This window comes from Pinus tabuliformis, chromosome 1_2, assembly GCF_031772625.1.
Source record: "Pinus tabuliformis cultivar Carrire ecotype Pingquan chromosome 1_2, CPIR1, whole genome shotgun sequence".
Taxonomy (NCBI): domain Eukaryota; kingdom Viridiplantae; phylum Streptophyta; class Pinopsida; order Pinales; family Pinaceae; genus Pinus; species Pinus tabuliformis.
Window position 1 is genome coordinate 1,308,955,427 of NC_142298.1, and position 25,641 is coordinate 1,308,981,067.

The 25,641-nt window shown below is 39.7% G+C and overlaps 1 protein-coding gene across 5 annotated transcripts in view; it reads right to left on the bottom strand.

The window, feature by feature from the left end:
* LOC149211019 (mRNA export factor GLE1-like) overlaps positions 1-25,641 on the bottom strand; it is a 532,145-nt gene that overhangs the window by 147,526 nt on the left and 358,978 nt on the right. For all 5 annotated transcript variants that reach the window (XM_089396862.1, XM_089396865.1, XM_089396864.1 and 2 more), the window contains one exon: positions 4,159-4,229. In XM_089396862.1, the coding sequence (XP_089252988.1) occupies positions 4,159-4,229 (71 nt within the window). The remainder of the gene's footprint in view (positions 1-4,158; positions 4,230-25,641) is intronic.

Genomic DNA, 25,641 nt, shown 5'->3' on the forward strand with positions numbered 1-25,641 from the left:
GAAATTTGCTCTCAGTTTCTCTTGGTCATATGACCCATTGGGAGTCCTCTCCAAACTCAGGGTGGAAAATAAGTTCACACCATATCATCATACAGTTAGGCCTAAAATAGAACAGTTCAAGAATCTGTTGGAATGGACAGATAATACCCTCTAAGAGGCTGAGGAACAGGCACTCTCCACATCAAATATGCAAACTCCCATTGCACAAGAAAACACTTCCAAGAGAGGGAGGGAATAACAATCTTCACCTGCAACAAAGGCAACAAGCCAAGGCCTCAAAGTCTTTCACAGGAAAAAGAAACAAAGGGTCTCTATGAATATTGATTCACAGTCTAGTGAACAATCTATACAATCTGCAACTCAATCTACCACTAATCATGAACAGCAGATAGTCCAAATTGTTGGAGGCATTCCAAAGAATAAAGAGGAAGACATCTTCTATGTCTTTAGTGAAATTAAAAGAAAGAATGAAGAATTGAAGTTAAAAACTTACACCCAGTTCTGGAAGCATTCTTCTAGCTCTCAAGTCAGGCTTCTTTCAATCTTTGACTCTGAGAAGGGGAAGATGCAAATGGATTTCTTGCAGGCCCAAGTTCCTCAGCCCAGGACTGCAGCACAATACCAGAAACACACTTCTTTTGAGTTTAATGTCAAGGATGTGCATCCAAATGATCAAATTGAAATACACAAACAAACTGGACAGATGATTGCTTCAACCTTGACAAACACTGCTATGATTTTGTCAAAAATGCAGGTTACATTGGCAAACATTCAGTCACAATTAAAGTTGGAGAAGGTCTCCTTGTTAGCAAAGGAAACCAAGATTCAATCCTTGCAAAACCTAGTGCTAAGGATGGGATATGAACCCTCAAACATAAATGTTGCAGAGGAGCTCATTAAGAAAAAGAACACTGAGGTTGCAGCATTAAAGAAACAACTGAAACTACCAGCATCTAAGGATCCAATGGCCAAAGAAATCGAGAAGACAGAGACTCAAAAGTCAGATATGATGAAGCTCATCATAGAACAAAATTTGCAAATAAAACAAATGGAGGAGCAGATGGAGAAATTGGTTAAGGAGAAGGAGGAAGCTATAAAGAACATTCAAACTTCAATGGATGTAGTCTCTCTTGCAGCAGTTCCCATCACCATAGTTTCTACTTCAGCCACTACCTCAACAACAGGTACAGCAGAAGGAGCTGAACAACTTACCGCAGTTGTTCAGAACCTGTCTATCCAGATAGGAGAAATAAATAAACTAAAGGATGAACTCAAAGAATTATGGCTTATGAAGTCTAAATCAAACAGTTCACATACAACTGAAACAAACAAACTCAAAGGCCAAATGGAAATGTTGCAGAGAGAACTCACAGATAACTTCATAGGAAACAAGTTGGGTTTAGCAAAAGAAATTCTGTGGGAAGAAATCACAGAAGCAATCAAGGAGATGTGTCCCTCCATTAAGATAATATTCAATCAGAAAGATCTCTTGGAAAAAGCTCGGGAAGCAGTGGAAACTATAACTAGGGAACTGGAGGATATCCCAGAGACTGCCTCTGATATAATCAAATTTTCAAATTCCAAGGATGACTATTAGCTTGACGAATTAAGAATAAACGACAAAACTGCAACGATATTAGAGGTAAAGAAGATTATCACTAAGAAAAATCTCACCCTTCAGCTATAAGAAAAGTGCAGCAATGTTAACAACATAGTTCAGAGATTTTTCAACAAGATTGAACCTTTGGTCAGCAAGGGTTTACCTTCTATGATGGTTATTAATGATAAATTAATGTCAATTGAGGATTATGTCAAGAAGTTAACAGAGGTGGGCACCATGCAGCTTCAGTTTCCAATATCAAAGGATCAACAACACCAGCTCTCATAGTAAAAACACTCGGGGATTCTTTCTTCATCCTGGAAGAAATCAAGCATATATTTTTGATGAAACCCACTTTTACTAAATACACTGAGATGGATGCGGGTAACAAATATTTCTATCCCATATAAGAAACACTGGGAAGAATTAACAGATTTACTTGATTAAGGATAATTGAATAGCATTTAGTTTTTGAGGGAACAGTCAACCAGCTTCAACAATTTTTCAGCGTTTTTAGTAATAGTCATCAAACCGCGCAGCACCAAAATAGTGCCAAATCATTAGACAGTTTTATTTTTTGATTGTTAATAATCTATTTTTGTAAAAGCAGTTCCGAATATTTTTCGTCCTATTGTTGTATAAATAACTCCCTTCACGAGTAATAAATCTTTCTGGATCACTAATACGAAGCAAAGGATTCTGAATTCTGTTTTATAAATTTATACAGTTTGTGTTTCCTGTAAGTTTTTCCAGTGTCATTCGTTATGTTTTTTCTTCATATACTTGTATCTTGCAGAGATAACTAGGTAGGAATAATTGTATTTCAATCTATTCCTATAAGCTTCTGAAGTGATAACCTATAAAGAGAATGAATTAATGGATTGTTTGTTTAATTAATTCCCTCAAAATCAATAAATCATCAACATATTTTGTAAGCTCATGTGTATTTTCTCAAACCTTTAAACATAGTTTAAAGGTTTTCATACTTATGATTATTTAGCTTTCAATTTGAAAATGGTGGCAATCATATTTATGTTTCTGCTCATCATCATAAAACCTATTTCACTGTGTAAATATTTATAGCAGCCCTCTGCTGAGATATTGATATTATTCAAGAGGTTAGGTACATCAGTTCTATATCTGTTTCATCCATTGGTCTCCCAAATTAAAACAAAACCCACAAAACAATTATCTTAGAAGCTCTGGCATAATAATTGACCATCATTATCTCATAGATACAACATCCCACATTAACTTAGGTTTGCAAGTCGGGCAGCAACAATGCCCATATTCATGACATCCATAACATTGGACTTTGGACATTTCTTTATCCCCTTCAGATTTGTTACCAGCATTTTTGTTTTAAGATCCAAATTTCTTCTTTCCAAACTCCCCCCTTGATTCAGCTACAAAAGCTTGAGAATCTTCATTGTGACGTTTAGTATTGCTTTTAGCCTTCAGTCTTGATTCCTCTAAAGTGCAAGCAGCCCATTACTCTTCAAAAGTAGGAATCTCCTTTCTAGCATAAATGCCTCCAGCAAAATGAAAATCTACACCTTCAAATTGTCAACCTCTATAGAGAGGATTGTCTCAAGGAGACACAAACATACAAAGAAGCTTTGAATTAGAATGAAGAAATGAGTTGTTGATCCTACCTTTCTTATTTTTTCACCTCTCCTATATATTCCTATCTCATCAGTCATTTTGATTATTATAGCTTCTCTTGTCCCTAACAATGGGTGGAGTGTCCACTTGAAATGTTAGACATTTCAAAACTATGACAATTTACTTCCAATTTACTTACAAATAAGACTCTATGCTCTACTGCTTGAAGAAATGGATATCGTGCTAGGTGCAGAATGGTTCATGCTTTTGGGAAGTTATACCAAAAACATTGAAAAACAATTCATGGAGTTTAATTGGCAAGGTCCACACTTATATGTTGTTGAAGGTTCCACTCTCAAGAAGAATGAATTACAATTAACAAAAGGGGCAAGAAACACAATCAAACATACAACAACAGAACCAAGAGAAAAATATCATCAAGAAGCATAAAATCTTTCATGTTAAATAATCAGGTCAAGGCTTCAGACTAAGATGCAAACAATATAAAACAAACCTTACCAACACTAAAACACAAAGAAACTCAAAACCTTGAAAATAGATAAACTTCATTCCACCAAAAAAACGTACTCATTTGCTATGCTTTGAGGACAGCAATGTTCTAGAATCTAAACATAATAATAATAAATTAATTGTTTAATGAAAAGTCAAAGGTACATAACCCTTCACCTCATGACCAATCAACGCTATAAGTAGATCATCACGAGATCCATTGTAATATCATCATTCTTATAATTTAACAATCAATACATATTATCTATCTACTGATATATCTATATTCAACTATAAACAAGGCCTGTTTATAACAGTCACATCTCCTTTTTGCTCTCTCCATAACCATCTGAACTCTATAACTATACACACATTTTCTAAGAATTATCATAAAGTGACGTAAACCAACCCATTTTTTATAAAATAAGAGATTATTTATTTACCTTACTTGTTCTTGAGTTCCAGTTATTTGGCTTAGTCGTACACCAATCTTCCTTTCACAATTTTTCAATTCCTGCTCATATATGTTTAGCCATAATATCAGCATAGCATTCAACTTCAATGAAAGCAAATTGTACAAGATCCACCATCCAACAAGAAGGCAAATTCAATGTCAACCACAGAATATATTGGTTAACCAATGTCATTTGATAGGAGCTAGTTAGACTATAATGAATAACAGGGTTTATGTCAAGCTTAAAGCTTGTATTTAATAAGGAGAAATGCTAGAAATTCGCATCTCGTGTAGAACAATTAGACTCAACAATCTACACAAGTTGAGACTTTGAAGTTACGGATAGTAAATCAAGACAATTTCTTATGTATATGATATAACAAAAAAGACACCATATAATGATCCAAAGGTTCATGGAACAACCGGGATGTTCGAGAGGCTACCTCTTATAAAGGAAGGATTTCCAAAATTGGGAAGATAAAAATAACTCTCTCTACAAAATACTGACATTTGAGCCTCTTAGTGGAGGTCACATAAAAATCCCACATACACAACCACTATAGTTTTATACTTGCAAGAGTCAACATTTGCAACACATGTAATGACATTCCATATGGGTGAGATTTCTTGGTCGTTGTTACCACTTGAAAATGCATGTCAAAATCCACATTTTCATGGGCATCATAGAAAATTTTCTATCTCCCCGCATGATAGAAAATTTTCAGAGTTTGGTAACAATCGTAGGTTGCAGGATGAGACTTAGAGACTGTGTACTTTGTTCTATTTTGCTTGAGCACTGTTCCTCATCTAAGGAAGAACAAAGATGTAGGAGCATGGTTGGCTTGATGAAGGCTTTTTCATAAGCACATTTCACCAGGAGATTCCATTTGGGCACACTTGACACCTATTTGGAGACATGGTTATATGGCTTACATTATATTTTGTTGCATCAATAATGAGGAGCCTTGCTCCTTGTTTGAACCTAGGGAATCAAACCATGTGGATGGAGGAAGTGAACATGAATTAATCCCTAGAAGATGAACATCCTACTTCAAGAGGTGTCCAAGGATGTATGGTGTTAGTGTCAGTCTTTCCAGCCTTCCTCCAGTGATCAAATATGCTCTTACAAAGTGGTCTCAGAGTGTCAAGGTCAAATTTTGTCATTTCAAAGAGTCTTCAAGCAAAATTTGGTCACTAGGCATTAGGTCTAGGGTTTGCTTTCACTCCTTCTAAAGTTGTCCAAATGTCGGTCCATGTCATCATTCAGCTGAGTCTATCATCATTCATAGGGTTGTCATCATCATGTAAAGTTCCAATGGATCATTCTACACCTTGTTCATGCTTCAGTTGCACCTAAGAAAGATCATTTCCCTCTACTAGGGTTTTGAAACTAATTTCTCTTGGACGGTCAAATCATCGGCAAAACTTGTATCCTGATGTTCATACACCTTCCCCTATCCTTAAAGTACCTTATCAAATGCTTCCCATCACTGAGATCCCCCAAATTCCTCATTTTCGCGCAAACCCTAGTTTCTTGCTACAACTTGGCAATTTTCTAGGTTGGGCCTGTGTTTTGCCCTTTTGGACCCCTTCCCCTCACTCGATCTCCGCGATTCCACTTTCCCCTGCTCCCTAACATCCCTCCCTACTTCCAAAAATTTCCCCAAGAATTTAGAAGCCTCTTATCCCCTTCATTTCGCTTCATTTCGACAAAATCCCTTGTTTCACACATCGGGATAGGTTTTACTCACATGATGTTTCTGAGCAATCAAAAATGAATTTGGGAAAACTGAGAGAGGTTTTTGTCCACAACATGCCAAGGAAGAAAAACCTCCTTCACTTTTTACACAGGTGTCATGGTTTTAGAGAAATGTCAAAAATATCATTGCCTCAGGAGAATCGAATGCACCTCTGAAGTGACCTTGGGAAAATCAAGTTTTCTCCTAGCTTGGTTGGCCAAATGACTTTCTTGATGAGTCAAATGATAACTAGACACAAAGAGCTTTCCAATGAGCTATCATGGGCTCAATTTGGAGTTGAGGAAGACATTCAAAAGTTGACGGCAACAGCACTCTGCCTTGAGGCAGCCTCATTTGGCACATTTTGACCAGTCTTGGGAGATTTGATTTTTGACAAGGTAAATTAACTCCAAATTGAAAAATTCCAGTTGTGTTGGAAAGTAGACTCAAATACCTTTCCAACGAGCTATCCTGCGCCCGATTTCGACACCGGGAAGGCCTCCAAAAGCCTCCTGCAAAATGCACTATGTAGCTGGGTGCGCGCTACGCATCAGGGTGGGCGCGCTACGCACCAGGGGCGCGCTACGCATCAGCACACTTTTCTCAGTGTAAATTTACTCGTGCGCTACGCGTTGGGTGAGGCGTGCTACGCGTTGGGAATTCTGCCCAAAAATTCGCCAGCAAGTATTCAACTCCTCTCCTAACTCAAGCAAACCACAGGTAGGCTTCATTTCCATGGCTGGTTCTTGGTTTTGCAAGATTAATGAGAAAAAATTATGATAGATGTGCCATGAAAATTAAATGTAAAAACCCTAAAGTTGCTGTGTGGATTCAAAGGCCTAGTTTGCTAGGGTTTCAAAATTACATGCTGCCAAGGTTTTCCCACTTTTGTGTTTCCTACCCCTCCCATATTCACCAACATTTTCCCCAATAATTCCTCCTAAAACCCTATATTATTCTCCCTCCAATCCTAAACCCCTCCCTTCTACTACAAACATATTTTTCCTACCCTACCTCATCCTAAACCCTAAAATTTGAAAATTTTCATGTCCCTTCCCTTCCCTCAATTCCTTGTTTTATTTCCATTGTCCCCATTTCCCTAATGTTTCCCCTTTCCTAACAGTTCCCTTGTATATTTGTGTCCCCTTGGTCACAGCATTTTGAAGAAAAGAAAAAGCCTATAGTCAATTTTGCACACAGTTGTATATCAGCATATATATATTCGAGCCACCTTGTTTTTCAAGAAAATGTCAGAGACTGAGTCAGATTATGAGCAGGATTATGATAGTGATTCTACACCAGAGGTAAGTGTGCCAAGGAGGTATCACAAAGGTGGCAAAGGTGGTCGGCATGTCAGGGAGGAGCCTACTTCTTTGGCTCAATTGCAAGCTTGTCCACTTGCAATGGACTGTTTTCGGTATCAATCATGTTTTGAATACTGTGAGCGGATTTCACAAATTCATCATCATCGTGAATTAGCTCGCTTGTTTGTTCTACATTTACAGGATGGTCATGTAAACCTTGCCAGAGTGAATTTCACCTTGTCACCCGAGACTATTGCTCAGGCCACTGGGATACCAAATGTAGGGGAGGAACGGCTGAAAAGGGCCGATAGAGATCATGCATTATTGAAACACATGGTTATGCATTACAAGGTCCGGAACCTGGTTTGCAAGGCGCGAATTAGGAGTCTTAAGGCAAAATTGAGGAAAAGGGTCAAGAAGCAAAAACGACAAAAGGAGCTTGATCGTCTTGGGATTTTGGCTGAAGCCTCTTTGACTGAGCATAGTACTTGATTGGGGACCCCCAGCGCAAATTTCAAAAAATTTGGAGAACTTTTGGTCAATTTTGAAATTTTTGTGTTAAAAACAGGTTTTTGCCCTCAACGCGTAGCGCGCAGCGCGCTACCCTGAAGATGGGGAGGTCCAATTCACAAAAGGTCTACATTTTTGGATTTGTCATGATGAAATACACCTGCTCAGCCACTGCCAAGACATTTCATCAAGTTTTGGGCCCCCAAAAGGTCAAAAAACATGCAAAAAATGACCATACTGCCCCTTTTTGGACACACAGGAAGCAGTCTTGGGAGAATGCACTTTTGGAGAGGCAAATGGGCACCAAATTGAAAAATTCCACTTGGGTTGGAAAGTAGAAATCCAGACCTTTCCAACAAGCCCACCTAAGCTCAATTTGGATGCCGGGAAGTGCCCCAAAAGTGAGCTGAAAGGCGCGCTACGCGTAGGGTTTTGGCACGCTACGCATCAGGGTATTTTCTAAGTTTTTCATCTTCAGCACAGGAAAACGCAGCTATTTGACCAGTTTTGACTTTTGATGGGATTTTTCACCCTCTTTGATGTAATTAATGTATTTTCATGTTGACATGACACTTATTTACCTATTCTAGAAGATTCATTCATAAAATAGCAAAAAATTAATGAATGAATTGGTTTCCTAGCTTATAGAGGCAAGTTGTTTTGATTGCCTAGATTGTAGTGCTTTGTTTAGAATTGGTTGAAACAGCTCCTAGGATGATGAGCTCGACCCCTAAAGGCAAGGAAATGTGTTAGCTTGCCTATATTATGTATCTTCTTACTCATTTTCATGGTTGGACTCTTGGGAATAGCTTGATACACTATTGTACATATTTTCTCTGCAATTTTGGCAAAGGATAGACCAGGGTTTTGCAGCACTATTTGGGATTCATGTGGCCTTATTTGTTGATGGTGTGTTTCTCTCAGTACTTGTAAGTTGTGTATGTGTACCATTTTCCTTATTTAATCTTCTGCAATTAAACAAATGAAGTGTTAAAGTAGAATCCATAAATTTGCTATGCTCTGCCTTTAAGTTTGTTTAATTTTCCATGTCTTCTTCAGTTTAAGGAGAATCCTTGAGACTTCCTTGCTCTCCTTAGCTCCTCACCTGTCAGGACTATTCATTCACTCACTTTAAAGGCATCAAAACAATCGCCTATCTTGCCCCAAGTAGACTTCTGCAAAAGCTGTGCCTCATCCCCGCACCCAAAATTGCCTTTCCCTTTAATTCAACAAAACTTCAAAAAATAAATTCCATAGTCCTTGTATTTCATACCTAGCCTAAAATTAGTCATCAATTCAGTCATCTCAAGCCTCTTTGATTACCTTTTGCCGAGATTGACCGGAGAGAGCCCTCTCCTGTCCTCGTAGGGCTAGCTACGAGGCTGAGCGTGGTTTGATGTGGCCTCGAGTTTTGCCTTCCTCAGCCTGAGGCAAATTCGAACGCTAACATTCCTCCGCCCACAAACTAGCTGCTGATTTGTCTGTAAGATTAGCTTTTGTTTGGAGAACATAATCATCATCATATTGATCAAACTGAGGCAAATCATCAGAATAAAAGACATCATCAAGCATACATGTCATATCAACAGTTCTTTCTTCGCCAAGGTGATCTACAAAACAGTCATTATCAGATCTATGACATTGACAAGGAAAGTGCAGCAAATTTTGAAGTAAGTGAAGGATCTTTGCCTTTTTGTTTTGATTCGTTTCAGTTCATCAGAGATAACTACCATGCAATCAGAAATCAAATGTCAACAAGTCTTGATTTGAATCATCTTGAGAGCAATGAAAATTTTGTTCAAGACTTCTCATATTCAGATTTGCAACCCCTGAAAGCCATTGATTGTCAAGTTGCAGCTGAAGTCTTGGAAGTGCACACACATGATTTAATGATTCAAGGTGACTCCATACCATTCTGTTTTGAATCATTTCAGTTTTTGAAGGGTAGATTGCATAGTAAATTTTCAAATGAACAGCCTATAACAAATCAGCAATCTCTCAGTGTTAATGTTGAAGATGAGACAGATAACAAAATTCTTGAGCAGCCTGTAGCATCAGATTTACAGCCACCAAATGAAATTGAAAGGCAGATTACAGATGAAGTTGTGGAGGACGAAATACATGATTTGATGATGCAGGAAGATTCTATACCCTTTTGTTTCGAAGCATTTCAGTTTATACGGCAGAATCTTCGTAAAATCTCTCAAGAAAAAGATGAACAGCTAGAAGGATGTCATACATTTTCAATGGATACATTACAGCAGTCTTTTCAAGTTTTTCATGATCCAATAGCTGATGTTTTGGATGAGGTTTGCAGCCAAAGTCTTTCTCCATTGACTACATGTGAGCTTGAAACATGTGCTGATATGAATTTGATCCGGCAGCCGGTTTCTTTCTCATTTTCAGCAGAGGTCTCATCACAAGGCTCAGATCAAAGTTTGCATTCATGGTATGAGGAAAAGAGAAGTAATCCATTGGATGAGCTAAGTTCCAGTGTGCTTGAATTTCAAGATCCTTATGCAGTGTTTTTGGAGGCGGATAGAGAATTCATATCATTCAACGGATCTGTTTCCAAGTTGTCATGGGAATTTCCTTTCAGTAGTTCTCTCTTGTTGTTCATAAGTGAGCACTTGCAGAAAATTCGAACAGCAGATGGAATACTTACTTGGTTGCATTGGTTGTTTCATTTCACTTGATCAGGTAATGAATGAAACTGTTAGAGTAGATTTTGATGAAAAAGCTCCACTTTGAGCATCATTTCCAGTTTGTCAGTTGTGTTTAAGTATTGAGTCAGTTTTTAGTTGACTGAGAGTCAATTTGTGTCATCCGAGTCATCAGTTTTCAGTCATGCATTTTAGTTTGAGTTTTTGACTCGATTGCCCAATGGACGAAGGCGCTGGTCTGCTCTCCCAAAGATCTGCCGTTCTTGGCACCTCCAAGGAGCTACCATCCCCATTGGAGCCAATGTTAGTGTCAGTCTTTCTAGCCTTCCTCTAGTGATCAAATATGCTCTTACAAAGTGGTCTCAGAGTGTCAAGGTCAAATTTTGTCATTTCAAAGAGTCTTCAAGCAAAATTTGGTCACTAGGCATTAGGTCTAGGGTTTGCTTTCACTCCTTCTAAAGTTGTCCAAATGTCAGTCCATGTCATCATTCAGCTGAGTCTATCATCATTCATAGGGTTGTCATCATCATGTCAAGTTCCAATGGGTCATTCTACACCTTGTTCATGCTTCAGTTGCACCTAGGCAAGGTCATTTCCCTCTCCTAGGGTTTTGAAACTAATTTCTCTTGGACGGTCAAATCATCGGCAAAACTTGTATCCTGATGTTCATACACCTTCCCCTATCCTTAAAGTACCTTATCAAATGCTTCCCATCACTGAGATCCCCCAAATTCCTCATTTTTGCGCAAACCCTAGTTTCTTGCTACAACTTGGCAATTTTCTAGGTTGGGTTTGTGTTTTGCCCTTTTGGACCCCTTCCCCTCACTCGATCTCCGCGATTCCACTTTCCCCTGCTCCCTAACATCCCTCCCTACTTCCAAAAATTTCCCCAAGAATTTAGAAGCCTCTTATCCCCTTCATTTCGCTTCATTTCGACAAAATCCCTTGTTTCACACATCGGGATAGGTTTTACTCACATGATGTTTCTGAGCAATCAAAAATGAATTTGGGAAAACTGAGAGAGGTTTTTGTCCACAACATGCCAAGGAAGAAAAACCTCCTTCACTTTTTACACAGGTGTCATGGTTTTAGAGAAATGTCAAAAATACCGTTGCCTCAGGAGAATCGAATGCACCTCTGAAGTGACCTTGGGAAAATCAAGTTTTCTCCTAGCTTGGTTAGCCAAATGACTTTTTTGATGAGTCAAATGATAACTAGACACAAAGATCTTTCCAATGAGCTATCAGGAGCTCAATTTGGAGTTGAGGAAGACATTCAAAAGTTGACGGCAACAGCACTCTGCCTTGAGGCAGCCTCATTTGGCACATTTTGACCAGTCTTGGGAGATTTGATTTTTGACAAGGAAAATTAACTCCAAATTGAAAAATTCCAGTTGTGTTGGAAAGTAGACTCAAATACCTTTCCAACGAGCTATCCTGCGCCCGATTTCGACACCGGGAAGGCCTCCAAAAGCCTCCTGCAAAATGCACTATGTAGCTGGGTGCGCGCTACGCATCAGGGTGGGCGCGCTACGCATCAGCACACTTTTCTCAGTGTAAATTTACTCATGCGCTACGCACCAGGGGCGTGCTACGCGTTGGGTGAGGCGCGCTACGCGTTGGGAATTCTGCCCAGAAATTCGCCAGCAAGTATTCAACTCCTCTCCTAACTCAAGCAAACCACAGGTAGGCTTCATTTCCATGGCAGGTATGGGTTTTGCAAGATTAATGAGAAAAAATTATGATAGATGTGCCATGAAAATTAAATGTAAAAACCCTAAAGTTGCTGTGTGGATTCAAAGGCCTAGTTTGCTAGGGTTTCAAAATTACATGCTGCCAAGGTTTTCCCACTTTTGTGTTTCCTACCCCTCCCATATTCACCAACATTTTCCCCAATAATTCCTCCTAAAACCCTATATTATTCTCCCTCCAATCCTAAACCCCTCCCTTCTACTACAAACATATTTTTCCTACCCTACCTCATCCTAAACCCTAAAATTTGAAAATTTTCATGTTCCTTCCCTTCCCTAAATTCCTTGTTTTATTTCCATTGTCCCCATTTCCCTAATGTTTCCCCTTTCCTAACAGTTCCCTTGTATATTTGTGTCCCCTTGGTCACAGCATTTTGAGAAAAAGAAAAAGCCTACAGTCAATTTTGCACACAGTTGTATATCAGCATATATATATTCAAGCCACCTTGTTTTTAAAGAACATGTCAGAGACCGAGTTAGATTATGAGCAGGATTATAATAGTGATTCTACACCAGAGGTAAGTGTGCCAAGGAGGTATCACAAATGGTGGCAAAGGTGGTCGACATGTCAGGGAGGAGCCTACTTCTTTGGCTCAACTGCAAGCTTGTCCACTTGCAATGGACTGTTTTCGGTATCAATCATGTTTTGAATACTGTGAGCGGATTTCACAAATTCATCATCATCGTGAATTAGCTCGCTTGTTTGTTCTACATTTACAGGATGATCATGTAAACCTTGCCAGAGTGAATTTCACCTTGTCACCCGAGACTATTGCTCAGGCCACTGGGATACCAAATGTAGGGGAGGAACGGCTGAAAAGGGCCGATAGAGATCATGCATTATTGAAACACATGGTTATGCATTACAAGGTCCGGAACCTGGTTTGCAAGGCGCGAATTAGGAGTCTTAAGGCAAGATTGAGGAAAAGGGTCAAGAAGCAAAAACGACAAAAGGAGCTTGATCGTCTTGGGATTTTGGCCGAAGCCTCTTTGACTGAGCATAGTACTTGATTGGGGACCCCCAGCGCAAATTTCAAAAAAATTGGAGAACTTTTGGTCAATTTTGAAATTTTTGTGTTAAAAACAGGTTTTTGCCCTCAACGCACAGCGCGCCGCGCGCTACCCTGAAGATGGGGAGGTCCAATTCACAAAAGGTCTGCATTTTTGGATTTGTCATGATGAAATACACCTGCTCAGCCACTGCCAAGACATTTCATCAAGTTTTGGGCCCCCAAAAGGTCAAAAAACATGCAAAAAATGACCTTACTGCCCCTTTTTGGACACACAGGAAGCAGTCTTGGGAGAATGCACTTTTGGAGGGGCAAATGGGCACCAAATTGAAAAATTCCACTTGGGTTGGAAAGTAGACATCCAGACCTTTCCAACAAGCCCACCTGAGCTCAATTTGGATGTCGGGAAGTGCCCCAAAAGTGAGCTGAAAGGCGCGCTACGCATCAGGGTATTTTCTAAGTTTTTCATCTTCAGCACAGGAAAACGCAGCTATTTGACCAGTTTTGACTTTTGATGGGATTTTTCACCCTCTTTGATGTAATTAATGTATTTTCATGTTGACATGACACTTATTTACCTATTCTAGAAGATTCATTCATAAAATAGCAAAAAATTAATGAATGAATTGGTTTCCTAGCTTATAGAGGCAAGTTGTTTTGATTGCCTAGATTGTAGTGCTTTGTTTAGAATTGGTTGAAACAGCTCCTAGGATGATGAGCTCGACCCCTAAAGGCAAGGAAATGTGTTAGCTTGCCTATATTATGTATCTTCTTATTCATTTTCATGGTTGGACTCTTGGGAATAGCTTGATACACTATTGTACATATTTTCTCTGCAATTTTGGCAAAGGATAGACCAAGGTTTTGCAGCACTATTTGGGATTCATGTGGCCTTATGTGTTGATGGTGTGTTTCTCTCAGTACTTGTAAGTTGTGTATGTGTACCATTTTCCTTATTTAATCTTCTGCAATTAAACAAATGAAGTGTTAAAGTAGAATCCATAAATTTGCTATGCTCTGCCTTTAAGATTGTTTAATTTTCCATGTCTTCTTCAGTTTAAGGAGAATCCTTGAGACTTCCTTGCTCTCCTTAGCTCCTCACCTGTCAGGACTATTCATTCACTCACTTTAAAGGCATCAAAACAATCGCCTATCTTGCCCCAAGTAGACTTCTGCAAAAGCTGTGCCTCATCCCCGCACCCAAAATTGCCTTTCCCTTTAATTCAACAAAACTTCAAAAAATAAATTCCATAGTCCTTGTACTTCATACCTAGCCTAAAATTAGTCATCAATTCAGTCATCTCAAGCCTCTTTGATTACCTTTTGCCGAGATTGACCGGAGAGAGCCCTCTCCTGTCCTCGTAGGGCTAGCTACGAGGCTGAGCGTGGTTTGATGTGGCCTCGAGTTTTGCCTTCCTCAGCCTGAGGCAAATTCGAACGCTAACATATGGCAAGTAAGGGACAAACATAGCTCGAGAATAAAATAAACTACCTTACTTGGGGTCTAAAGCATGACATGTGGTAAAAAGGGAAGCTAAAGGAGAAATGCCCCTCTTATAAAGCTGCTATGTGGTGCTAGAAGCATCTATAAGGCTAAAAGAGGTTCCTTGGGGGCATTATACATCATTCAAGACATATTCCACATATCTTGAGGCATGTTTCCTCATTCATGAAAGCTTTTGCAGGTAAGGACACTATTAGTTAATCCATTTTCACATATTTGGTGTTGGATTTCACCCTTTGAGGTATTTAGGGATAAGGAACATTGCCTTCTCTACATATCTAGAGGCAAACTCTTTGCATAAGGAGGTGCCTTGTGACATCATGGATATGAACAAACCTTCAAAGGAAAGTTGTTTTTGCAGAAATTTTAACTATCTTGTGTTGAAGAATCTAGGCCAGTTAGCATTAGATAGATTCTTCTATACTTGATAATGATTTGTGAAATGCTTTCACTATTTATCTTATCTTGATCTTCTTCTTATTATGAGTGTGTGTGTTTACTTCATCGAACTGCTACCAAAACAAAGAAACAAGAACACAAGAAGTTGGCATTCTGCCAAGGCCAAAACCTCTCCCTCTTGGAGAGGAAAACCCACACATAAATCTTCTTATAGAGATTCTAATTGACAAACACCAAGACCATGACCCTTGACCTATCAAGCCACTCCCAGACCAAGACACCAAACCTCTTATTACTGTTGAGATCATCATTATCATTATTGCTTCACCGAGATCATCATTGTTGCACCATGACTGCTCATTGAGATCACCACTAAGATTATCTCTGCACCTTCATCGAGATCATAACCTTCAAGAACAAGATCATGATTGTGATAGGATCATGACTGCACCTTAATGTAAGTTGAGATAAAGTGTCACTGTGAGATCCTTCCATCATCATTAGGTTGAGACTGTGACAATCCTTGTCACTGTCATCACCGCTCCTTCTCATTATGCTGACACTGTAATAGTTGAGATTGTGATTATCTTTGTCATTGTCATCACTGCGCCTTCTCATTATGTCGAGACTGTAATATCCATTCGAAAACTTATAGACTCCTTTTTCAACTGTAACACTGCAATATAGTCTTCATCTGATGTTCCTGTTCCATTACTTGTCCGAGCTATCACTAAGATTATTAGCGAAATTTCAGATGTATGCGAAGTAGCAAAGGTTTATGCGAAGTTCTGAAACCCTGTAATCTTGTCCGAAAATCTCAGATGTATCTGAGTTCTGTCGCTCCTTCTGCACAGACCCTAATGGGGTATATATAGTGGTTTTGTCATAAATAAGCCGACTTTTATTGTTGAACCGATGTGTCTATTATTTGAGCTGACTTGACTGCCTTTTAATTCGATTTCCAAAACGTGACAGAGAGGATAGTGCTTGTCATTTGGAGTGTTGCTAGAAACTAGGTTGACCCATTTTCATAGCATAGATGCTCAAGTAGAGCTCTTCAATATAATTTTGACTCTTTGACTTTCCTAGACCTATGGAATGAGCAAGAAACTCATTCATATTATTTATAAAAATAATAATTATCTTACTTGACAAGTACAAAGATCAAAATTACATTGACAAATACAGAACCTAGTTGACCTTTTCTTCAACACTCCCTCTTAACTAGAGAGGTATTTACAATGGTACTTCGTTATTCTCAATCTGAAGAATTTCTCGTAAGAAGAATCAGATTGGTAATCCCATCTGTATAGCATCATATCAATCAGCATTGTCATAGTGCAAGGCCTTTACTAACAGCTCCATCTCTCCATGAGACCAATGATTTATAGACACCTTCATCATTGTCTCTCAAGGTACATATCCACCCAGCTGTTCACTGAGTATGACCTACTAGGACTATTCTTATCTTGGGTTCCTATCCCTCAAAGAATATCAGTCCTCTTGCCTACTCTTATCTTGGATGCCCTACACATCCTCGAAGAGTATCGAATGCCAGATGATTACCCAATCCTCCCATTCTTTCTTCCCAAGTGAACACAAGAATGTTGTGTCTATCATGTGTCTACATTTCCATTCATGGCCTTCATCTAGACTTACGGTTGATAGTCCTGGTCTAGTGCATGACACATGAAATGGAAAAACACAATTGTCACTCCTTTGTAATCAAAGGTGATCTAATTCAAACTCCCTTTTGATCAGGGACGTGTCAGAGCTCCCTCTTAGCTAGGGACTCCTTTATACATCAGCAGCTTCTTCTTCATGGGTTCTTCAACTGCTTGATCAACTTCTCTTCTTGATGTCATGAAATTTAGTTGACGTTCTTCCTTGTAGGGCAACAACCATCGATCACTTTCCTTCTTATTTCATCATGTCATTCATTTCTTCATGGAAAGTGGCATTCTCGGTATACATCTAGAACTTTCTTCATATCGCTACTTCTTTTCTCTTCATGCTTCTTTCAGCAGTTTCCATCCATCGCATGAATGCTGGTTGTACTTGTACTTGCAAGTCTTGTTCAAGTAGCCCTACATGAACTCATCTAGATATTATTCAAGAAATCAAAACATCATATTAAATTAAATCATACATTACAAGATGGCTCTTCATCATGACATCTTGTTGTAGGTATCAGCGTCCTGCACACTTATTGACATATCTCCCAAAGATATCCATTGTTAAGGGTCTTCATCTTTTTCAGACTTTCATCAGAGTATTTATATCTTTCTGGGAGATTTCCTAGTCTTGGTCATTTGGACATTGATTGCCTTCATCATGGTTGCATATCTCACAATCTCTTCCTTCCTCACACATTCCATTTCCCAAGAGCTATATCCTTCATGTTTCACTGCCATGGATTTTGTCCCTTTTGCCCTTCATGATATCCATGGTGATGTCACAAGCTCTTGTTTCTAATGCTTTCATGATGCCATGATGCATCTTATTATCGTTGTCATATCTGATAACACAAGATATAGGAGCTTATGATAGGATCCTTTTGTGAGGGATACTATCTTACTCATAGGAGAGATTTGATACTCCCTCTATCCTTGACCCTTTTCTTTAGCTTCTGCCATCTTTCAGTGATATGAACTTCCAAAATCTTTCTATAGCATTGAATCTTAAATATATTTATTTTTGTCTTTGCGTGAGGACCAACCTTGTCTACTTTTCTGCACATGGTTGAATTCTCTCATCCTTTAATACTATAGATTGCAACTTGTCTTTCTTTATCTAGCATAGAGACCACAAATTGTCAGGTGAGGTAACCTTCTTTGTTCATTGATATTTGTTACCTTGCTCATCAATGACGACTACCTTCTTATCACCTTTCCTAGATCTTCATGAAGTTATTCCTTCATTCTTTGATACCTTTACTATTGTGTAGATCTAAGTAACCTTCTTTACTCTAATTTCCGAGAGTATAAATAGCATTTCATATACCTCTCTTTATGTCTCCTCTTCGGCTATTTAGGTATGAGAGGAATTTTGCGTGATGTCATATGAATCCTATGAATCTCTTGATGGATTCAAACAATGCTTGACCTTTATAGACCTTTCCATAGATATCAATGATTTCTCTTTTCTATGAGGATTATGACAATCCTCCTTATTCTATGCAAGGACTTTCGATTAACTAACCGATTTATAAATCCCCCTGCAATCATGAAATCATTTAACCAAATCTAATTATAAAATTGAAAGATACTTACTTGGTATGTGAAGAGGAGATCTTCTCCTTGATGCTTCTTTTGCTTGAGCTGCCCATCATTAGTATCCTTTCATCACGACTTCCTTGGAGACCTTCTAGCACCATGACAATAGTGGTCTTGACATCACCGAAACTGCTTCACGACCTTCCCAATTCATCTTTAGGGTATTTTTGACTTCAACATATTGTTGACATGCCAATGAGACTATGTTATGATCCGAGCATCATGCTATTAAGATCATATTCATAGACAGAATTTGAGACTGTGAAAAGTATATTGAGACAATGATGTCTATGTGCATAGAGTTGTGTAGAGATGCAATGTATAGAGATCCCAAACTTGTAACTGAATAACATAACTAAATTGTGGGTGGCACTGTATAAAGAGACGGTCTCATCACTAAAACTGCCTCAATGTAATAACTATACTGAGACAGTGATGTAATCATGGATTCTGAGATGTATTCCTTGGATTACTTCTGCAATATATATATATATATATATATATATATATATATATATATATATATATATATATATATAATTGAGACTCTTTTATGGCATGGAGAAAGTTTAGTGATCAAGAAGTGAGGATCACTAATATACTCCATCAAAATGAGCATGAGTTGAGTGCATGACTGTAATTACTGAAGTTGATACTCCATGGTTGTTGTAGACTTGCTTGTTGTATACATGCTCCTTTAATCCTTTCAACTTGCTTTGATGACCTTGAAGATAAATCCTTGTATGTCTCTTTTGCTTCCCTTCATTTGACTTCAACACCTTAGCTCTGATTCCATGTTGAAGAATCTAGGGTAGTTAGCATTAGATAGATTCTTCTATACTTTATAACAATTTGTGAAATGCTTTTACTATTTATCTTATCTTGATCTTCTTCTTATTATGAGTATGTGTGTTTACTTCATCAAACTGCTACCAAACAAAGAGACAAGAACACAAGAAGTTGGCATTCTGTCGGGGACAAAACCTCTCCCTCTTAGAGAGGAAAACCCGCACATAATTCTTCTTATAGAGATTCTAATTGACGAACACCAAGACCATGACCCTTGACCTATCAAGCCACTCCAACACCAAGACACCAATCCTCTTCTTACTGTTGAGTTTTGACTTGAGGTAGCATCGGATGAGCTCTATCCATGAAATTTAGTGGAGAGGTTGGGGTACATGAGTTGAGATCAATGGAGTCCCTAAGTCTAAACTTAGGGAAAATAAAATATTAATGTGTATTAATATGAATCTGTGTTAGAATGGTCGAAAAGACATCAATCAAACCAGATCTAATCTTAATCGTTGATTAGGGACTTAATCTCAGTCGTTGAAATGTCAACAGGAAAGGTATAAGAGGAGGCTTGAGGGTCACTTGGAGAACAGACCAGAGTGATCATTCATTCTATTCTCTAGAGCGGGATTTGCTAGTAGAGATAAAATCAGTGATCGGGAGAGCAGCTGAGGGGCATTGAGTACAGAGAAACAGAGAAGGGATAGTTTGTGACAGGAGAGCAATGCAGCAGCCAAGGAGACTGACGCAGAGCCAGCAAGGGCTCATGCAGAGCCACGCAGAGGTAGCCAAGTGCTGCGCAAAGCAACAGAGAGACCAGTGTGTCTGACGCAGAGGCCGAGAAAGCTGACGCAGGGTCTCCTAGGGCTGGCGCAGGGCTAGCGTGAGACAGAGAGGCACTGACGCAGCCCAGATTGGGCAAACACTGGGGTCGCAGAGCAGTTTTGTGCTAAGAAGTTGCTGGAACGATTTTTTGGGGTTTCAACCAGGAGATTTCTCTCAAATTGTGAGGTATCGCTACTAAGGAAATTCTCTGTTGGGTAGGCCAATTTCGGCACCTAGATTGTACTATGATATTGCTTAATAAGAAAACCCTCAAACAGTTGCACCAGTTTTCCTGCATTGGGTTTTTCCAAGGACATTGGTCCAAAAATAATGGTGTCATGTGGTGTGTTTGTTCTTGTTTCTTTTAGTCGCTGATCTATAATATGTTGAGCATGCACTGGTGTTTATTTTTCGTCTTTACTTTGTAAATAACTTGTTAAAGAAAAATAAAAAGTAGGTAGGAATAAATCAGAAAAAGTGCATGAAGGGTTTCTAAACTAAGTAAACTTGGAAACTTCAACATGGTATCAGAGCGTGATTCCAGATCACAAGAGGAATAAAAGACATCAGCCGAGCGGAGCAATAGCAACAGAAAACAGTTGTCCCAAGGTGGCAGAAGTTGTTTCTAGCAGCGCAAAAACCAAGAAGTGTGATGCAGAGCCAGTCAGAGCCACGGAGAAGAAGTTGGGAGCTACACAGAGCCTCAGAGAGGCCAGCGTTGCTGACGCAGAGCATCCCAGGGCTAACGCAGACCCATCTGGGGTGACGCAAAGCCAGCGTGAGTCAGAGGGGCAAACGCAGTTCACTAAGAGGAAGTTCGAGTCTAGAAGCCTGCAGAAATATTGCAGAGTGGAGTTGGTGGGGTACTGTAGTCAAAATAGTACTTGACAGAGCAGGTCCAGAGGAGTTGTTACCGATGGTTTCTAGCCGAGGAACCTGGATCAGCAATGCAGTTGCACAAGACGATCAGAGTAGGGGGAATCTCAACAAGAGGCAGAAGGATTTCCAGGAGAGAAATCAGGACTCAGAGGGAGTCCAAAAGAAAACTTCCAGACGGGAAGTAGAGACTCAGAGGAGTCAAACAGAGAACTTCCAGGAGGGAAGTAGAGGGGCGTCATGGCACTATACGGGGTACGAGACGAGGATAGACTGGACAGAGCATCAAACTTCGCAGTCTGGAAGGCCAGAATCTTATCAGTGCTTGACAAGAATCGTGTCAAGAACTTTGCTTTGAAGGTTATAGCTATCCCAGTCGACCCCAATGATAATGACATGTACGAAGAGGCGATGGCGAGGGCCAAGTGATCATGTGGTACCAGATATAGCAGAGAAGGAAACCGCAGCTGAGATGTGGGAGGCTCTCAAGAACCTATACCAGCATACTTCTGTGCAGAGAAGAATGTTGCTCGAGAACCAGATGAGGTTGTATCAGATGAAGAAGGGTCAATCGATTGACACTTCCCTCGGAGGACTGAATGAGATTCGAGACCAGTTGACTGCTATAGGAGTGACTCCGAATCAGGATATTATGGTGAGGACAGCCCTGAATGTTGTCTCAGAAGATTGGGAAGTGTTTGTCTAGAGTATCCTAGGCAGAGGGACTCTCCCACCTTGGGACAAGATGTGGGCAGCTCTTCACCAAGAAGAGATCAGACGGCAATCGAAGACAGGTAGCAGCAGCAAAGGGATCAACGTCAAGTGGTAGCAGCAAGATGTGGCCCTAGCATTTGATGGAAAGCAGGAGAAGCGGAAGAAGAAAGATCTCCCCAAGATCCACTGCTTCCACAGTGCAGAGATGGGTCATTATGCGACCCAGTGCCCAAAGAAGAAGAGTAAGGGAGAGTCTTCTCAGACTAAGGCAGCACCAGCATGGGCAAAGAAAGATGTTTTGACAGATGAAGACTATGACATGAGTGCACACATGCCACTTGAGCGGAAGTAGGGAGACATCGAGCTGTAGTCAAGCGGACTATAGGCGATGAGGGGCAGGATGCTAGAGGTACCCAGCCTCTTGGATTAGACCTTGCTACGGGAGCCCCGACGATGAGTAGAAGGATTGGCTGAGTGGGTAGAGACGGATGCGGATGGAGCGGCAGAGAGCGCTACAGTGCAGAAGCCCCGAGACAGCGCAGACCTAGCCGGTTGCAACCTACAACAGTGCGAGAGGCACATTAGTGTTGCACTAATGCAGGAAGGCACAAAGAGCTGTGCGACGGTGTGAGATGCAGGGACTTGTTGCAGCAGTGCAGAAGTCAAAGAGGGAGCACTTGTCAATGGCAGAGGGAGATTCAGCATCAGAGGGTGTTTCTAGCCCAACAAGGAGGTCAATTGGGAGATCAGTTACTTGCTTCTCAATAACTGAGTTGTAGTGCAGCAGTGGGCAGCACGATGCAGCATGATGAGAGGAGGTGCAGTGCGGATGCAGTGCTGGGAGAAAGGACCAGCAGCAGCACAGATGCAGAGGGAGCTGTCGTACAGATGCAGCAGTGGCAGTGGCAGAACCATGGGCAGCAATACAGGAGGCAGCAGTGCAGAGGATGTTGGGCAGGAAGGCCTAGCATCAGCACAGGTACCGATGTCGGATGATCAGAGTAATACTCAGTGAGGAGTATTGCTAGAGCACAATCCTCGCTAAGAGGGAGTGTTGATTTGGGGTAGCATCAGATGTGCTCTAGCCATGAAATTTGGTGGACAGGTTGGGGCACATGAGATCTCCAATACCCAGAAAGGGTTTGGGCAGATTCTAAACAGATCAGGAGATATTAAAATAATTAATATTTTTAATGGAGTCCCTAAGTCTAAACTTAGGGAAAATAAAATATTAATGTGTATTAATATGAATCTGTGTTAGAATGGTCCAAAAGACATGGATCAAGCCAGATCTAATCTTAGTCGTTGATTAAGGACTTAATCTCGGTTGTTCACATGTCAACAGGAAAAGTATAAGAGGAGGCTTGAGGGTCACTTGGAGAACACACTAGAGTGATCAGTCATTCTATTCTCTAAAGCGGGATTTGCTAAGATAGATAGAATCAGTAATAGAGAGAGCAGCTGAGGAGCATTGAGTACAGAGAAACAAGTCTCCAATCCTCCTAAGGATGTGTCTCCCTCTACTAAGAAAATAGCAGACAATCAATTTGAGGAGGCTCCAAGGCTCAATGGGAACTTTAATATATGGGAAGCAAGAATGAGGAATTTCTTACAGACTCTAGGCATTGAAATCTGGAAATCAGTGATTGATGATAGCAGGATGGATAGAGAATCCAAGGAGTACAATGCAAAAGCAATGAAGGGAAACTTGAATGGGTTACCTGATTCTATAAAGAACAATCTAGGAAAATATTCATCAGCAAAGGGTATATGGGACAAACTTCATGACCTTCACTCAAAAGGAGCATTTACCATTACCATCAGCCAAGAAGATGATGGAAATCTAGAAGGAAACCCAAATCCCATCATAGAAGTTGAACATGAGAATGACGACATCACGGCTAAAGTACACCTAGAAGATGAAGAGAATGAAAAAAAAATTGTAGAAGAGTTCTTCGCTCAGCTTAGGGCTGCCATGGAAGAGATTAACAATCTGAAAAAGGAAAATAAGGAACTTAAGAAGATAGCACTATCTGGTGACCAAGATCAAACAAGGAATGAAGAGCTTGTCAAGCTTAAGAATCAATTGAATAAAGCAAAGAAGCAGGAAGATACCTTGTCAAGTCAACTTGAACAAAGGCACAAGAGCTTGAACAAACTTGAAGAAGAGATTGGTCAACACAAGGTAGAGGTCTCGTCTCTCACAACTCAACTACAAGAAGCCAGGAAACAAGTACAAAGCGCTGAGAAGACAAAGGAAGCATTGGAAGTCATCGAAGGACAGGCTGATGAAGCAAGAAAGGAAAGAAACACCATGATCTGTCAACTAAAAGCAAAGGATGAAGAAATCTTCAAATTGAAATCTAACATCAAGCTTCTCAAGGCTAAAACATGTAAAGCTACAAGGATCAAGGAAGAAATGAAGAGCAGTCAAGCAAAGAATGAAGAAATCTTCAAAATGAAGTCAGATATCATCTCCCTTAAAATAGTAGCAGATGAAGCTACACGTAGCAAGGAAGAAACGGAGGAACAACTTGCCAAGAAGAATAATGAGTTTGAAAGATTGCAAGAAGAGATTGTCTTCCTCAGAACAAAGGTTGAAGGGATGAACAAAATCTTGAAGAGCTCTCAAGCCTTGGATGACATGCTTAACTATCACAGATGTCCATCTGATAAATCAGGTCTCAGGTATGCAGATGAAATCTCAAACAATAATGAAAATGCTTTAAACAAAAGAGATGTGAAGAAGCCAGAAAGAAATGGTGATGCTCCCAACTCCAACAAAGGCAAGGAGAAAAATCAAGGCTACAATAGGAGAAATCCTGCTCCAAGAAGAAATCCAGCGCCATGAATAAATGTAGATGATGTCAAAGATGCAAGAGGCAATGGTTATCATCAAAGGATCTCAAGGCAGAAAGGCTTCAGAACTACATCAAGGAAACCTCTATCTCCCAGGTACCAAAGTTCATTTTTTGGTTATTGTTATTCTTGTACAAAATTTGGTCACATGGCAAAACAATGTAAATCATCTCATAGAGATAGATATTATAGTCCCCAACAATCTCCAAGAAACAATTTTGCAGGAAGAAAACATGAATTCTTATTCATGAACAATGTAGAATGCTTCAAGTGTCATAACATTGGTCATATGGCACGAGACTATAACTTAACATGGCCTCTTACACAAGCTAGAACCATGCAAAAGAGGAAAGTTACACAAGTATGGAGAAGGAAGGAAATACAATCCGAAATTCCCTTGAGCTCTCCAGCCAATAGTGTATGTCATTGGCCTAAATTTTAACAATCTAAGCATTTTATGAGAAAACTCTGCCAAAAGAGATGATGCATACAGTTAGGGGGAACCTGTGATTCTTGATCATTATTGCTGAAGCTATTAGTGAAAGGGTCCATATGAAATCCTTGTTGAGCTATACTAACAATCATTCTTTGATTAATATCATTTCTCAAGAGTACTCCACTGAAGAACATGATCCTGAAACCATTCTTTGGACTATTGTTAAAGAAATAGGGCAAACAACTATGGTGCTGATTCTAGACACTAATGGAGGCAATCTTTAACCAAACAAGAGACAACTGGAATGGAGTATGGATATAAGAGTAGCTGGCAGCATATAACAAAGCTAAAGCATTGCAAGAAGATGCAAATCAGCAGAATAAATTTAAAAGACAGTCACAGATTGAATATCTGAATCTGCTACGGAAATAACATGCTAAGATATGTACAAGAACACAAGGAAAAGATGGCTCATAGAAAGGAGAATGTTGTGCAGTCAAAAATAACTTATGTTGATACTGGCCACTTAGAAAATATAGCAACAGTAAGGCACAACACCTCACCATTTCATCCAAATGAAATGATGTTGAACACTGGATGGCAGTGATTTAAGGAGAAGCACAGAGACACAAAGAAACTCAGATCTGAAGAAAGATGGCAAGAAAGCCAATCTCAGTGGCATTTTCTCTAGATTCAGACTATGAAGACCTCTCAATTCTGCCTGTGGAGACAACATATGGATTGAAGCATAAAAACCTGGATTTAGACACTTGGTGTATGGCTATTTGTAATTTGATTGAAAGCATTGAAATA